At 42.7% G+C, this 14,026-nt stretch overlaps 1 protein-coding gene across 1 annotated transcript in view; it reads right to left on the bottom strand.

Annotated features, from left to right (window-relative positions):
- The window catches only part of DPT (dermatopontin), a 28,993-nt gene extending 15,516 nt beyond the window's left edge, over window positions 1-13,477 (bottom strand). The window contains exons 1-2 of the mRNA XM_085301456.1: window positions 13,137-13,477; window positions 3,383-3,508 (exon numbers count right to left, since the gene is read on the bottom strand). Coding sequence (XP_085157582.1) covers window positions 3,383-3,508; window positions 13,137-13,435 — 425 coding nt within the window. The 5' untranslated portion in view covers window positions 13,436-13,477. The remainder of the gene's footprint in view (window positions 1-3,382; window positions 3,509-13,136) is intronic.
- Window positions 13,478-14,026: the final 549 nt, after the last annotated feature.

Genomic DNA, 14,026 nt, shown 5'->3' with positions numbered 1-14,026 from the left:
AAAGCCTCAGAGGTTTAGTTCCTGAGCACGGAAATTTAGCAGTTCTGACAAGCTGTATCTGCAATAGGAAAAGTGGTTCCAGGGCATGGGGTTTTGCACTAGCACGTTATGGGTCATGTTTGGATGTTAGCGTAACAGCTGGTACTCCCTTTGTCACTATCTGGGGATAGTAGAGGGAATAAAACATAARAGGACCTGTTCCCAGCAGACAATATGCATGAGACCACTGTAATGTGGAGGGAAGGGAGTGTTTAGCTGTGTGATGTGGGCCCTCAAGCAGAAGAGTCCTGTTTGGAGTCACAGGATACCGCAGGCAGCAGGAGACCTGAGGAGGTCTCTAGTTCAACCYCCTGCTCAAAGCAGGRTCAGCTGAGGTCAGACCAGGCTGCTCAAGGCTTTATCCAGTCAGGTCTGGAAAACTTCCAAGGATGGAGCCTCRCTGGGCAACTGGCTCCACCACTTCACTGTCCTCATGGGGAAAAGGTTTTCCCTTACATCCAGTCTGAACCTTTCTTGTTTCACCTTATGCCTGTCATCTCTTGCCATCCCACCATGCACTGCTATGAAGAGCCTGGCACCGTCTTCTTGGTAACCTCCCCATATGTCCTGGGGGGCTGCTGTTAGGTGCTGCCRAAGCCGCCTCTTCTCCAGGCTGAACAAGCCCAATCCCTCAGCCTCTTCTCACTGCACAAATGCTCCAGACCCCACGGCTGTCTTGGTGGCTGTCCACTAGACTCAGTCCCATTTATCAATGTTTCTCATGCTTCAGAGTGCCCAAAGCTGCACACAGTATTCAACATGTGGTCTCGTGTGCACTGAGCAGAGAGGAGTGATCACTTCCCTTGACCTGCTGGGCATGCTCCTATCAATGCAGCACAGGACACTGCTGACCTTCTTTGCTGCCAGGGCCCACTGCTGGCTTCTTCACAGCTTACCGGCCACCGAAATACCAGATCCTCTTCAGTGGAGCTGCTCCCCAGTCAGTCAGTCTGCAGCCTGGATTGTTGCCAGGGGCTCTTCTTTCCCTGGAGCAGGACTTTGCATTTGTCCTTGTTGAATTTCATGAGGTCTGTGTCAGCTCATTCCCCCAGCTTGCCCAGATCCCTCTGAATGACAGCCCTGCCCTCGAGCATGTCAGCTGTTCCTCCATTTTGGTGTCATCTGTAAACTTGATGAGAATGCACTCTGTTGCCTTCTCCAGGTCATTGATAAAGAGGTTAATCAGGACAGGAATCAGGACAGACCCCTGCTGTGCTCCACACTTTGAACTGGCATTAATGACTACCTGCTAAGCCTAATCATCCTGCCAGTCTTTTACCCATCCAGTTGTTTGCCCATCCAGATGGTAACATCCTAATTTGGATAACTGTATGTAGAGAGGCTTGTATCTACCCTGCTTACCCCAGAGGCAGAAAGAAAACTTGAAAGAAATTGGGAGAAATACTTTGTAAGGAGGCAGTCTAGGATAGTCAGATCAAACAGGGGTCTCAAAAAAAAGAAGGTGTATGAGAGACCATCCAGGATGAGAGAGGATCTGGAAGTGTCAGGATAGGCTGGTTGTCTGACCAGAACTAAATGAGCTCCAGTTAAAGTGTCTGGGGTTGATAGTAGATGGTGCAAAATGGTTTTATAATATACCTGTAATCCTAGTACACTCCAGAATCTATTCACAAGCCTAGGTGTCAGATCTGGACAGAGGTTTGATGCTGTGATGTTCAGTTCTCCTTTGCCAGAAGGATATGAGCACAAAGGAGCAGATTTCTCTCCTACTAAAGTGGGGAAGCACTTCACCTGCCTTTGAAATGCAGCCTTTTCTGCATGGAAAGATGGTAGCTGCTGACCAGCATAATGCAGTCTTGTTCAGGAATAAGAAACAGTGTTGTCCCTGTTTAAAACAAAAGGGCAGTATAGAAATCCATGTGCAGCTGGGATGGAAATGCAAGACATCAATAACCCTAGACATTTCCATTGGGGTTTGCACTACTCTCTGTATTGTGATTTTCAGCAGAGAGACAAAGCTGTTGCAATGCTGTCAAGACAATGTCTGAATACAACAGAATTCACAACAATAACAAAAGAAATCATAGATTATTTCTGTCGTCTCACTGAAAATTCACACAGTAGAGGACTCCAAGAGATTGGAAGAACTGCTTAAAACAGAGAGTGAGTCTTTTTCTAGAGATGGGAAGAGCTGGGGCAGGTGTGTAAATAAGCCCACAGGTGCAGAACATCTGTAAGCATTAGGGGCTGAAAAGGGGCCAGAGGAACATTCAAAGATTTTTATAGAGTTGCTGTCATTTAAAATCTTTAAAAATGAAAAGACAACAGTTCTTTTCCTCCTGGCTGCAAGGATACTGAAGTCTGCAAAGCAAGGCACTGCTGTTGTGTTTGGCCATGAGCCAGCCAGCCAAGCAGTAAGACCAGTGGGCATGTAAACATTTTGTATGCATCGCAATTGAAAGTTTACTTTAAAGCCGAATTTTGAAAACAAAGATTCAATATAGATTTTATCCCCCTTTTTCTTCTTTTTTTAAAGTGTAAGAAGGTAGTGCTTTCAGTGCCGGTGAAAATAGCTGGATTGATAGCCCTGGAGCCTGAAGTCTTGAGTTCTGTTACACAGAGTAGATAGGAGCAATATGAGCTTTCTCTACACAATCTGCTACCGTGCTTCCACCTTGATTTAGAAAGACCACACCTGGGGACAAAGGGAAGCTCATTTTTTTCCATAGTGTCTATGAGGTTGCCAGCTCCAGYGAGTTGTGATAGCCCATTGAGAAGAGGTCATCTCTTTGTTGTGCTTGGACTACAATTGGTAGCTCATTTTGACTTAAGGCTTCGAACAGCCTTTAGAGAAGGAACAATTTGTATGTACTATAAAACAGAAAATCTCAAATTCTTAGCCAGAGGGTGGTTTTTCTGAGGTAAATGGAGGGAAGTTCACTAGCATAAGTTATTACAGCACAGTACTGCAGCCCGAAGATGCTCTTACTCCTGTAAATGTGCTGGATAAAGTATTGGAAGTCATATCAAGCTTTTGAAAYGAAACTCCCACTTTGGAGACTGCTCTCATAGTTTCCAGCATAGCTATGCTGCTGCTGGCACCCAAACCAGTTCATTTAGGGCTATCTCAGATGTTTCTCCTGTATTGTGCTGTTTGGTGTACCTGTGCCCACACTTTCTTCCCTTAGCCATGGATCTTCAAGATGCCCATACCAAGTGGAAAGATGCCCATGCCAAGTGGAAATAACTTAAGCCTGTAAAACACAGTTAACCTTTTCCCAGATAAGAAAGTTCTGACCCTTAATGGGCCAAACCGGCAATGACATTTACTGGAATGCTTGGATGATAGAGGCTAACAAGTTTGGTTTCTGCTTGAACTCACCAGCATGAATATGGGCATCTCCGACTATAGCGGCAGCAATAAAATTGCCATTCGCGGTCAAGCACAGATGGAAAATACTGACTCTGGAAACCGGCCACCAGCCCATTGTTTGAACAGGTCTGATACCTAAGAAAAAGGAGAAAGAACAGAACACAATAAGGAAAGCATGAAGTTAGATTCCATAAAAGTTTCAAGTGCTTTCTAAAAGAGCATTGGAAATCTGGGTTCAGGGAGGATGTTAAGGGTTTAGCTCTGTATAGAGAACCAATGATCTGTTACTATATATTGAATAATCATTTTATGTAAGAAATCAGCAGTAGTTAATTAACTATGAATGCCTCAGCATTCATGTACCACTTTACATTTTAAAATACTGTACAAACCGTTTTTAATCATTTAACCATTGCAATATGCCGATGAAGTAAAGAAATTGTTCTGGTTTGCTGTTTTCAAGTTTTTACAGGTTGTGAGACTGACTTCCAAATAGTCCATTAACGCCTTTATCATTGACTGCTGGTATTTGGACATTTGGCGTTCGCTGGAATCACTTTTTTAACAGTTTCTCTGCAAACAAAAAACCTTTTATGTGAGAAGTTTAACATTTTCTTTTTTCTCTTCTCTTCTCTTCTCTTCTCTTCTCTTCTCTTCTCTTCTCTTCTCTTCTCTTCTCTTCTCTTCTCTTCTCTTCTCTTCTCTTCTCTTCCTTTCTCTTCCTTTCTCTTCCTTCCTTCCTTCCTTTCTTTTTCTCTTCTTTGCTTCCTTCCTTTCTTCCTTTCTTTCTCAATCACTACTGAGGGGAAGGCACTCTTAACAGTAAGCATTATAAGCTTGTGAAGAAATCATGGTTTGCTAATACTCTTTCACGTGAGGAAATCTGAGACACAGATTTTATGAAATTATATAACTCACAAGTTTTGTGATGGGATTTTCAAAAGGCAAATCTGCTTCTTCATGTTTTCTGTGTACTGGAGAGTTATGTCATACAAATAAATCAGTGGCTTCGAGTAGAGTATATGTGTGCTCTCTAAGTATGCAGATACATGCTCCTCTCCCTGCACACCTTACAAGCAGCTGGTCACTGATACCCAAATTAATTCTGGCAGTACTCAGAGTTTGGATAGCTTGCTTCTTTGAGACAAAAGACCAGAAGAGCGTGAAGACGGACAGCACATTCGCTCAGCTGTCCAGCACCCATTCATTGATGCACCCTCTCAGCTTCATTGTCTCCTCACTGGAGAAAATTACAGAAATGCCATTTCTTCCATTTCTTTTCTCCCTTCCTTTGTCAAGGAGAAGTGGCAGCCTAGAGCTCTAACAACAATCCTTCCTTGYGATACTGTAAAATCAAATGCATTGATATATTCAAGAGACACTTCATAAAGAAGTAAATTTGTGATGAAAAATATCAAAAATGTTGCTTTAGTTCCATTAAGTGACTTCATAGTTTATTTTAGTGGTTCTGGTGTTCCCAGAAGGGAAAACACATCACCTAACAGACTTTGACTTTAGGAAAGTCATTCACTCATGCACACAGGTGCTGGTGCACAAGCACTTGATGCAAAAGCTGAAAGCCTGACCAATTTTGACCTGTGCAAGGATGAACTCCCCTGCCTAACTTTAGGCTTCCAGCTTTGAACCAGGGGTCTATTCTCTTCTGTTAGTCTCTTGCACAATCTTCTGTTGTTCAGACAAGTTTATTTACATTTGTTTCCATCCCCATGTCTCCCACATTGCTGGGGCCACACATCCTTGCTGTGCTTTGCAAGGGGCTTTCGAGGCCCTTCAGAGTTAGGCAGTGGTGGGGCTCTGAGTTGCTATGGTATCATGCCGAGTAAGGCAGTTTGGCTTGCACTCAGAGGACTTCAGTAGGACTTAGATAGGGAGTTGSTCTGTTTTTTTGGCACGTAGGCCACAGGAACATGTGGCTAAGACTCTTTGTAAACATCTTGGATAGCTTCAGATGATTGGTGTAATCCTGATGGAAAGAAAGTAGATGCATAGAAATACAGATAATGGTTGTACCTGTTGCAAAATGAGCACTTTTCTGTATTCTATGTAAGGTAGAAACAAACTTGTGTCTCTACCTTCTGCCTCTCCCCGTTCCCAGTTATGTGCATTCCCACTGCTCAAGTCCTTGTGCCCCTGGGAGTTTTTCTTTTGCATAGGTGCAATAATGGGAACATTTCCTTCCCCCCTTTTCTCTTGCACTTCTCTCAGGGGCTTTTGCACTGCAGTTTCCCATACCTACTGACTGGCACCTGATATCCTTGCCCATACATATCTTTGGGCGAGATTCTTCCTCCTCCTTTTCTTTCCTCACCTGCTGACATTCAAGCTGGAAAGTCCTACCTTCTTTCTTCCTTTCTTTCCCTGTAACTGCTTTTTTTGTTATCTTGTCACTTCTATTAATACACTCCAACCTTAGAGGGAAAGATTCATTTTGAGAAAAATGTGAATCAATCAGAGGTGACTTTCAATTTGAAATTGAAATACTTTACGTTAGCTTGAGAAATTGAAGTGCTATGCTTTAGCTTTGAGAGAATACAAGTTTACTTTTCTTTTGATCTTTCTAATTTTCAAGTCAAATCCACAAGTATGGCACTGGATGCAAGCTAGTAAAAGCTTGGGGTTGCTAAGAGGAGAGGAAGATACCTTTTAGAAGGTGAGTGTAGATGGGCATGAGAAAGCAGCTCGGACTGTGTGGTATTAAAGTTGGCTATGGACAGGTTGTTTTTTGATATTGGCTGAGATTTTGATGCATCAAGAGCTGTGCTTTGCATCTGGTACTGGGAGATGGGGAGGTGAACTGACTGGTAGATGGAGGAGAGGGAAGATTCGTGGTGATGAGGGTTAGGTGTTGGTGAATGGAAAATTGTCCTTCCCTTCTTTCTTTTCCATTTTTGAATCATGGTTCTCTGGGACCACAGAAGTCCTTTATACCATTCTGGTACCATACTGAGAATAATGATGTACGCAGGCATCTGTGTGTTTATCCGTTACAGTCTTAAAGCTGAAGGCTTTTTGTATTTTTAGGGAGGAATGTGTTTTGCAATACATGCTTTTTTTCTTTTTCTTTTTTTTTTTTGGAACTCAGAGTAATTGATTAAAAAGCCATGCCAATTTTTTTTTGATTTGTTGCAAATGACTGCGGGGTTTCGTAAAGTAACCTACACAGGCTAATTCTGTCTAGGAGGGGTTGTGTGCAGCAAGTGAAAAGGATATGGTAGCTGAGACTTTCCACAGCCTGCTGCAATTGCTGTGAAAAGCACAGGACTGCAACAAATCTTATTCTGAGCTGGTTAATAGTTATGTCCTTTATACAGCTGAGTTCTATCATGGCAAGCCACCAAAGGGTGCATCTATGCTAGATGCACTTTCAGAGCAAATCATCCTTGTTTACTGATTTTTGAGTCACAAGGGAGAATGATCTTGGAGCAAGCAAAATGAATTTCTTTCAGATGAAACTTGACTGGAGGATGCACTCCACAGCTTGCTTGTGCACCCCAGTCGCCAATGGGCATGTAGTTCATGGAAGCAGACTAGAGCTGGTTTGAAGTAAATGACTCAAAATGTGTATTTGTTTTTTGATCATCTACACAAACTGTTTCATCCTACAGATCCACTTCAATTTTGCCACATTTTTTGCAAATGTTGATGTAGCCTCAAAGACTAAGTGTATATCTACTTGGCTCAACAACTGCCTGCCAGACTCGAGACAGAATATTGCTTACAGTAGTGCTGGTGTTTTGATCACAGTAGCAACAGTGTTGGTGTCACTTCACAATTATGCCCATATATCCCTTTTGTGCTAGACAGTGCCGTGGGGTGTTGTGCCCCACCTAATGCTGGTGCTATGCTATAACCCGTCCTTCACRTCCTCTGTCCCTCCCATCCACTAGGGATTAGCCTGAGCAGTGTATCCTCTTGAGCTCAACCCAGAAAGGAAGCCAGTTTGCTACAGATCTCCTCAGGGATGCCTAAGTTGAGCTGCAGTGGCCGATGCTTTCTCAGACTTCATTGAACCATAGCACATGGACTAAGCAGCAGGTAGCCCGTATGGTAACTCCAGGAATGCCTCATGCAGGCTGATGCACAGTTCAACCGACACAAGGCCGTGCTGCGTTAAGGGCAATTTGTGCCTTATAATAGGGTCAACTGACAGTGTCGTTCTCCATGCTTCCAAAAATCCTACTGTTTTGTAATAGAGCTGATGGCTTCTATAAAAATTATATCATTATTTGCTCTAAAGCTGCCTTTCTTGGCCTGTCAGAGCAGAACGGATCTGCATTTTATGGAGCTATATCGGACGTGACAAACAGACCCAACAGAAAAAATGTTGCATTCTTGGTCATCTGCAGTCTTTCCTGGAGTACCCGTGGGGAGGGGTGGCCTAACCTCACTCAGTGTGTAGGAGCACAGCTAGAATGGAAGAGGCATTTCTTAAATGAGACATTAGACACATTGATTTCCAACAGTATTGCTTCACCAAAACCTGTTATTTTCAGTATCCAAAACTTAATTTCCTTTTAGGTACGATAATGGAGGGAGACCCTGTCCCACTGCTCTGGGTTGTTTGTGTAGGGTGTCCTTCCTCTGTGGAATTGTTCATTGCGTGATGGCAGCTAATGTAAAGGTCCGTCTGTGATGGGTGAGAGGCTCAGGCCACTTGACTCAGGCCAGCTGAAACACTGGCAGTCAGACTAAGGGAACTGCTTCTCCACTTTTGGTTAGGCCATGCTGATCTCTAATGGTCACTTCTACAAGGAGTCTTTGGTATCCATTCTGGGGTGGTGAGGCACATGTTCATGCAGTTCCACATGGCCAAAGGCAATCTTACTGTCATCTTCTGTTGTATTTTTCTTTCTCTCATAAGACTCAGATAATCATGAAGGGGCTATCAGTGGCTTTCCTTTCTCCTGTCTGCCCAAAGGGAAGGCAATATCCTAATCCTCCAATTCATTTCTCTCTGAAAGTTGCTGATGAGCCCTCCCTATCCACATAAAAATCCTTCCTCTGAGAAAATACTCTCACTGGCCTCAGTCCACTGCAGCTGTGTTAAAATCTTGTGGCACTATCCCTTTAATATAAATGTAGGCCTGTGAAGAAAATTAACTTGTTTATGTAGATAGCACAAATGAGAACATTTTTAAAGGACAGCTTGATTATCAGGTTTGGGTAGCACAGCCTCAGATTTGAGACTTGGGATTGGTCAGAGTTTCAGAACAAAAACAGTCCTTCGCAGATGTACCGGGATGTGCTGCCAATGTCTGAACAGGAGGCTCCTACAGACATTTCCTTCCTTTGCTTATGAGTCTGTCTTTGCACTCGCTTATGGGAAATGAAATGGGATTGTGCATCTACTTGAAAGATCTGAACKGTGTGTTTGTGTGTATAAAGAGAAGACAAAAGAGAGTGGAAATGGGAGTGGGGTGGGAGAATCATGTCATCTGTTTTTTTCCAACACCCATCCAAACGTTTTCTCAAAAGTTTAAACAAGGAGAAGAGGCAGCAATCATGCATTCAGTAGCACTTTGCTAGAAATGTTTCTATTTTATACCTTTTGAATAACTGGGAGTATAGTGGGGATATGGCAAGATTCCATCTATATTATGTGATGAGGGGTATAAAAGAAGCAATTCCTCCTGGAAAGAAAACTTGTTTGCCTTTGACTTGCAAGCTTTTGTTTATTTGTTTACTTAATCCCTGTCCTCTGATACAATCACTTTCAGGCAAGAAAAATACCTTTTCTTGAATATCGCTTTCAAAGATTTGTCTGCAGAGACAACTTTGTAATTGATCTCCAGCAAAGATATGAAGCACAGCCTCRCCAGAAATTGCTCAAACCTTACCTTTTCTTAGCTGGTGGAATTTTTACCCAAGGTCAAATTTCCTCCAGAACAAATAGAGCTGAAGACATAGGCCTTATTCTGTTTGAAAAGGTACAATTCCTTACACTGTCACGTCAGATAGCTAGAAGAGATGTTTAGAACCTGGGGATGTCCTGAAGATTTATCCCTGCTCCAGGTATGAGGATTTCCTAATAGTTCAGGAACAGATTCTCCTCTCTCAGAAGAGGGCAGTACTCAGGAGAGGCAGTAAGACCATAATGAAAGTGGCTGGGACAGATTCAATAAAACCTTTGTACGTATGCTTAACTTTAAATATACTCACTGGTTTTTTTTGAGCCAAGAAGGCACCAGTGATCATCTAATCCAATTTCTTGCCAGAATTTCCCCTTTGAGTCTTGTTCACGAGTTTCCCATGTCCATTTAGCAAAACCATAAGAACATGTCTTCAGCAGTGCATGTGCACATATATTTAACTGCAGGGATGCACTTATTTAGCACAGCACTTTTAGTAAGATGTGTTCTGAAATGCCAGTAGGTAATTTTAGACAGTTTAATTAACAACTGTCATAGTTGATTGATCTTCCCCAATCTGATTATGGGGAGAGATGGGGTGCCCACAAGGGCGGTTTTTAGAATACCTGTTTCTCTCCATTGACTCCAGAGGGGAGCACCTTGATTAGGTGTCTCATGTTGATCTGTGTTGTTGCCTTCTTTCTGCTGAATCTTTTTTTTAATATCTTTAAGATGCAAAATCTCAAGTGCTTAATCCTGGAAGTCCGTATAATAGTCAGCATTAGTGTAGGAAGCAAACTTATCAAAACCAGCTCTGCAGTGGCGCAAACTTATCAAAACCAGCTCTGCAGTGGCCCCCTCCTGTCCAATATTCTCCTTGTGTTCCCCACAGCGAGTTCTGCTGTTTCCCCCCCCAATGCTAATGGCCAAAGAAAATAATGAGTTGGAGACTCTTTCCTCTCTGCTTCTATTCCCACTCCGTTTTCTCTCTAAAGCTTTTCTTGGTTTGTTGTCTTTTCTAAGGAAACATCTCTTGGATTTGTCTCTGTTATGCAGCTGCAGAACACTTAGGAATGGTGATTTGTGAAATGGCACAAACGCCATTTGTCAGAGGTCATTTTTTAGTGTTTCTGCCAGACTAGAGTTTCTGGGACATGTCTGAGAAACTGGAGAAAGTTCAGAGGAGAGCTGCACATATGAACAGAGCTTGCTTAGAAGCTTTGCAATATAGAACTGCCAAAGGAGGACGAGAAGAGTGGAGACATGTTCAGCCTGAACAGAAAGCAATGTGAGGGTGCAGGGGTGAGGGAAAGGCATAGCTGCTATATAAATGCAGTTGCCTATAAATAAGTTAAAGAGACTTTGTGAAGAATGTAGGGTACTTGTTCCCATTACTCAGTGAGGGTAAGGCAAGGACTAAAAAGCCTCAATTACAGCAGGGGAATTGTAGGTTACATTTTCAGGAAAATTTTGTGGCTTTGTGGGTTTTTTTTGCAGAACAAGCCATGGAGTCTCCCCTGGATGTGATGTGAAGGGTGAGACAAAATTCCCTGCAAGGCAGAGTTGAAGAAGAAATAATATAGTCCATCATATCCGGATGGGGACTGGACTGGATGGTCCAGCAGAGTGCAGTCTCAGCTGACATGAGTGTAATGTGTTGCTCACAAAGAGATTGATTGGTTAGGTGACTGAGCAGGAACCAGTGATACAGATCACGACTTGTATTTGTGGTCCTGCCTACTCTCTTGAGATCTCTCTTGAGATCCTTGTGGATCTCTCTTGAGAACTGTGAGTGGCCTCCAAATAGCACTGAGAGCAGTATGACAAAACAAGGTAAAGAGGTGCAGGCAAAGAGAAATAATTTAAACACTGCCAAGAGAGGAGGTGTGGGATTGTCAAAGGTCCCATAGACCACATCCACGCTGTTACATTAATTTGAGATTTGAGCTTGCCCTTGGCCACCTGAGTGGCTATCTGTGGGCCCACGCTTTCCCTCTGGTCCAGATGAGCCCGCTGGATTCTCCGATGGCAGTATTTGGGCACAGTGAGGGACACTGGCTGGCAGCAAGCCTCCCACGTGAAGCACCACATATGCAACCTGTGGCACAGAAAACTGCAGAATGCAACCAGCTGCAGCTAGCTAGGAAGTGCAGAAAAAACTAGTAACTAGGAGCACACAGTCACCTTTTCTTCTAAGGAGTTCCCCTTCCCAAATCATTTTGGTATATTTGACAYCCCCAAATGAAATAGAAGAAGGAAAGAGTTCTGCATAGAGAAGACAGATAGATGTAAAAGCATTGGACTGGAAAGATCATATAGGGAAAAAATAACTCCAAAAGCTAGGGAAGASAGTTAAACAGAATAACACATTCCAGAGGGATTGGAAAGAAATATATTTGATAGAAAAGAGGGCTGCGAGAAAGGCAGTAGGGAAAATACAGGTAAGAAAGAGGACAAAGCAAAAAGAGTTTTAAGAGATGAAAGAAGTGAGTTCAGATAATATGCTGAGTATGTACTCATACTAAGTATACGGAGCCTGATGATGAATATGGCTCCATGGTTCAGATAACAGACGAAAACATTTTGTGTAGACTTACGCAGTATCTTGTTTGTAAGAAGTGAACTTGAGCAATTACTGCCAGGGATTTTCAGAAGGAGAATGGTGATTTTATTTTGAACAACAAAAAGGTCTCATTTGAAATTATTATGCAATAAGTATAAATTGCATTAGTATATGAAAAAGGAACAGGTAATGCAGTATTACCACAATGTCTTCTTTTCTTTCTGCCTATCTGCCTTCCCCCTTTCTTTTCAGTCTTATTCCAAAATGAAGTATGGGGTCAATCTTTTTTTCCTTAGCAGTTGCATCAGCCATGGGAATGTATCACATGGTAAATGAAAGAGTATGAATAATTCAGAAAAAAATTTTTGAACCATTTAAAAAGCAGAGGCTTCACATTTCATTTTTAACTTGTTCCCATATAATGTGTAATCTACAAAAATTACATTCATATTTTTGGAGCRAAACTATTTAAAATATTTGAAAATATTTATTTCACTGTGTCCAAGGAGTATTTTGTACAGAGTTTTCCAAATATGTGTTCTAAATTTCATGAAAAAAATCAGAAGAAAAATAAATATTGGGGTTATATACTACCTAAACATGAAACACCATACTTACTTATTTCCATAAAATATTGTGGCCATAAAATGTGATCAYCTTTTGCCTCTAAGCTTGGTAGAGAAATGAATCTTACAGTCAATCAAAACTGACCATATTAGGGAATTTACATGATCTTTTTCTATCATTGTCATGCATATATACACTACCATCATCATTCATGAGCGTGAATTTTTGGCTCCTTAATACCAGCATGACTAGAAAACAGCCTTTAACTGGGCCTGAGCCAAAAAGCTTAGCAACCAAACACAAAAAGAAAGTGCAATACTGAGAAGAAWTTTTTCCTAGTGATAAGAGCAGGAGTGCAGAGTCAGGACTTTGAGGATTTGTTCCCCCGTTTAGTCACTGATTCAGTGATGTGTGGCCTTTCAGGAGTGACTTTATCCTCTCCTTGTTAAAGGTTCGTGCCTCATTTTCCTCATCTGAGGGCCGTTTTCCAGCTGAGGCTGTGAGTGACCAAATGGCACAGCGTTTATAAAGCACATTGAAACTCTCCAGTAAGAAAATGCTACAGAGAAGGCAAATAGCATCCTGATCACCTCCCATGCATGCGGCATGATTAATGAGCCTGAAGCAGTCATTSGGGGTAGCTAAGCAGATGGCTATGGTAGCGTTAATATGCATTTGCATTGCTGTCACCACAGTATTAGCATACACATTCCACCTCGGGTATCGCGGCTGCACCACGGGCGGAGGGTTTGGGGTGTCCTACCATTCGGTCCCTGCCCTGTTGATCTCTTCCCACCAGCACTCGGTCGGCTCGCCGAGGCTCTGGGCCGCCGGCATGCAAGCGTAGTTCCACAGCCTGTCGGAGCCCTCCTTCTTGCTGTAAACGCTCCTGATGGCCACAATCACCTGCCCGTGCGGGCACTGGAAGTTGAAGCCCTGACGGTACACGTTGGCCCATTCATCATTATCTCCGTAGTTATAGGGGCCATAGTAGTAGTCACCATACTGGCCCCACACCACTGTCACCAAAGGCAGAAACACACAGAGAAGGGCAAGGTCCATGTTGACGATGCTTCTGGCTTAGAAATGCCCCACCAGTTCGTTGGGCTGGCTCTTTTATATCGCCTCTAACATTTGGCTTCCAGATGTTATGCTTCCAGATCCAAGTGCAATGTGTCATTGCCTAGCAAACCTTCTCTGAGTTACAGACACGTCCAATTACTTTTAAGGTGGAATTCTGCAAGTACAGTAACTCTGCAGGCCATGAAAATGAGGGTTTCTCACAACCGCAAGCTATCTGTGATCCCTTGCTGTAGAGTTACCCTATAGAACAAAATACATGTTGTAATGCATGTGTCACAGACATCCCACTTGTACTCTCGAGAGAGCAGTTCAGTTTGCAAACTACTTTATTTGAAATTAAAGCTCTCTTTGAAGTTGCTATTTCTCATCATTTGTAACATCTGACAAAATGTGATTGTGTCCCCCCCAGCCACTTTTTCCTTAAATATGAGTGAAATGAGTCCGTCAGTTCCTAGAAAGATGGAAGTTGGATAAGGCGGGGGAATTTACTACTCTCATTGCAAAAAATCCTATAGACATTTTGGCCTTGTTTGGTCATGGGGGGAGTGAAGCCCAAATGACTGAGAATCC

Source organism: Rhea americana, unplaced genomic scaffold (genome assembly GCF_003343005.1).
Source record: "Rhea americana isolate MKP2758 unplaced genomic scaffold, rheAme1 scaffold_177, whole genome shotgun sequence".
Lineage (NCBI taxonomy): Eukaryota > Metazoa > Chordata > Aves > Rheiformes > Rheidae > Rhea > Rhea americana.
Note: the sequence above shows the minus strand (reverse complement) of the source record. Positions and strands in the feature narration are given on the sequence as shown.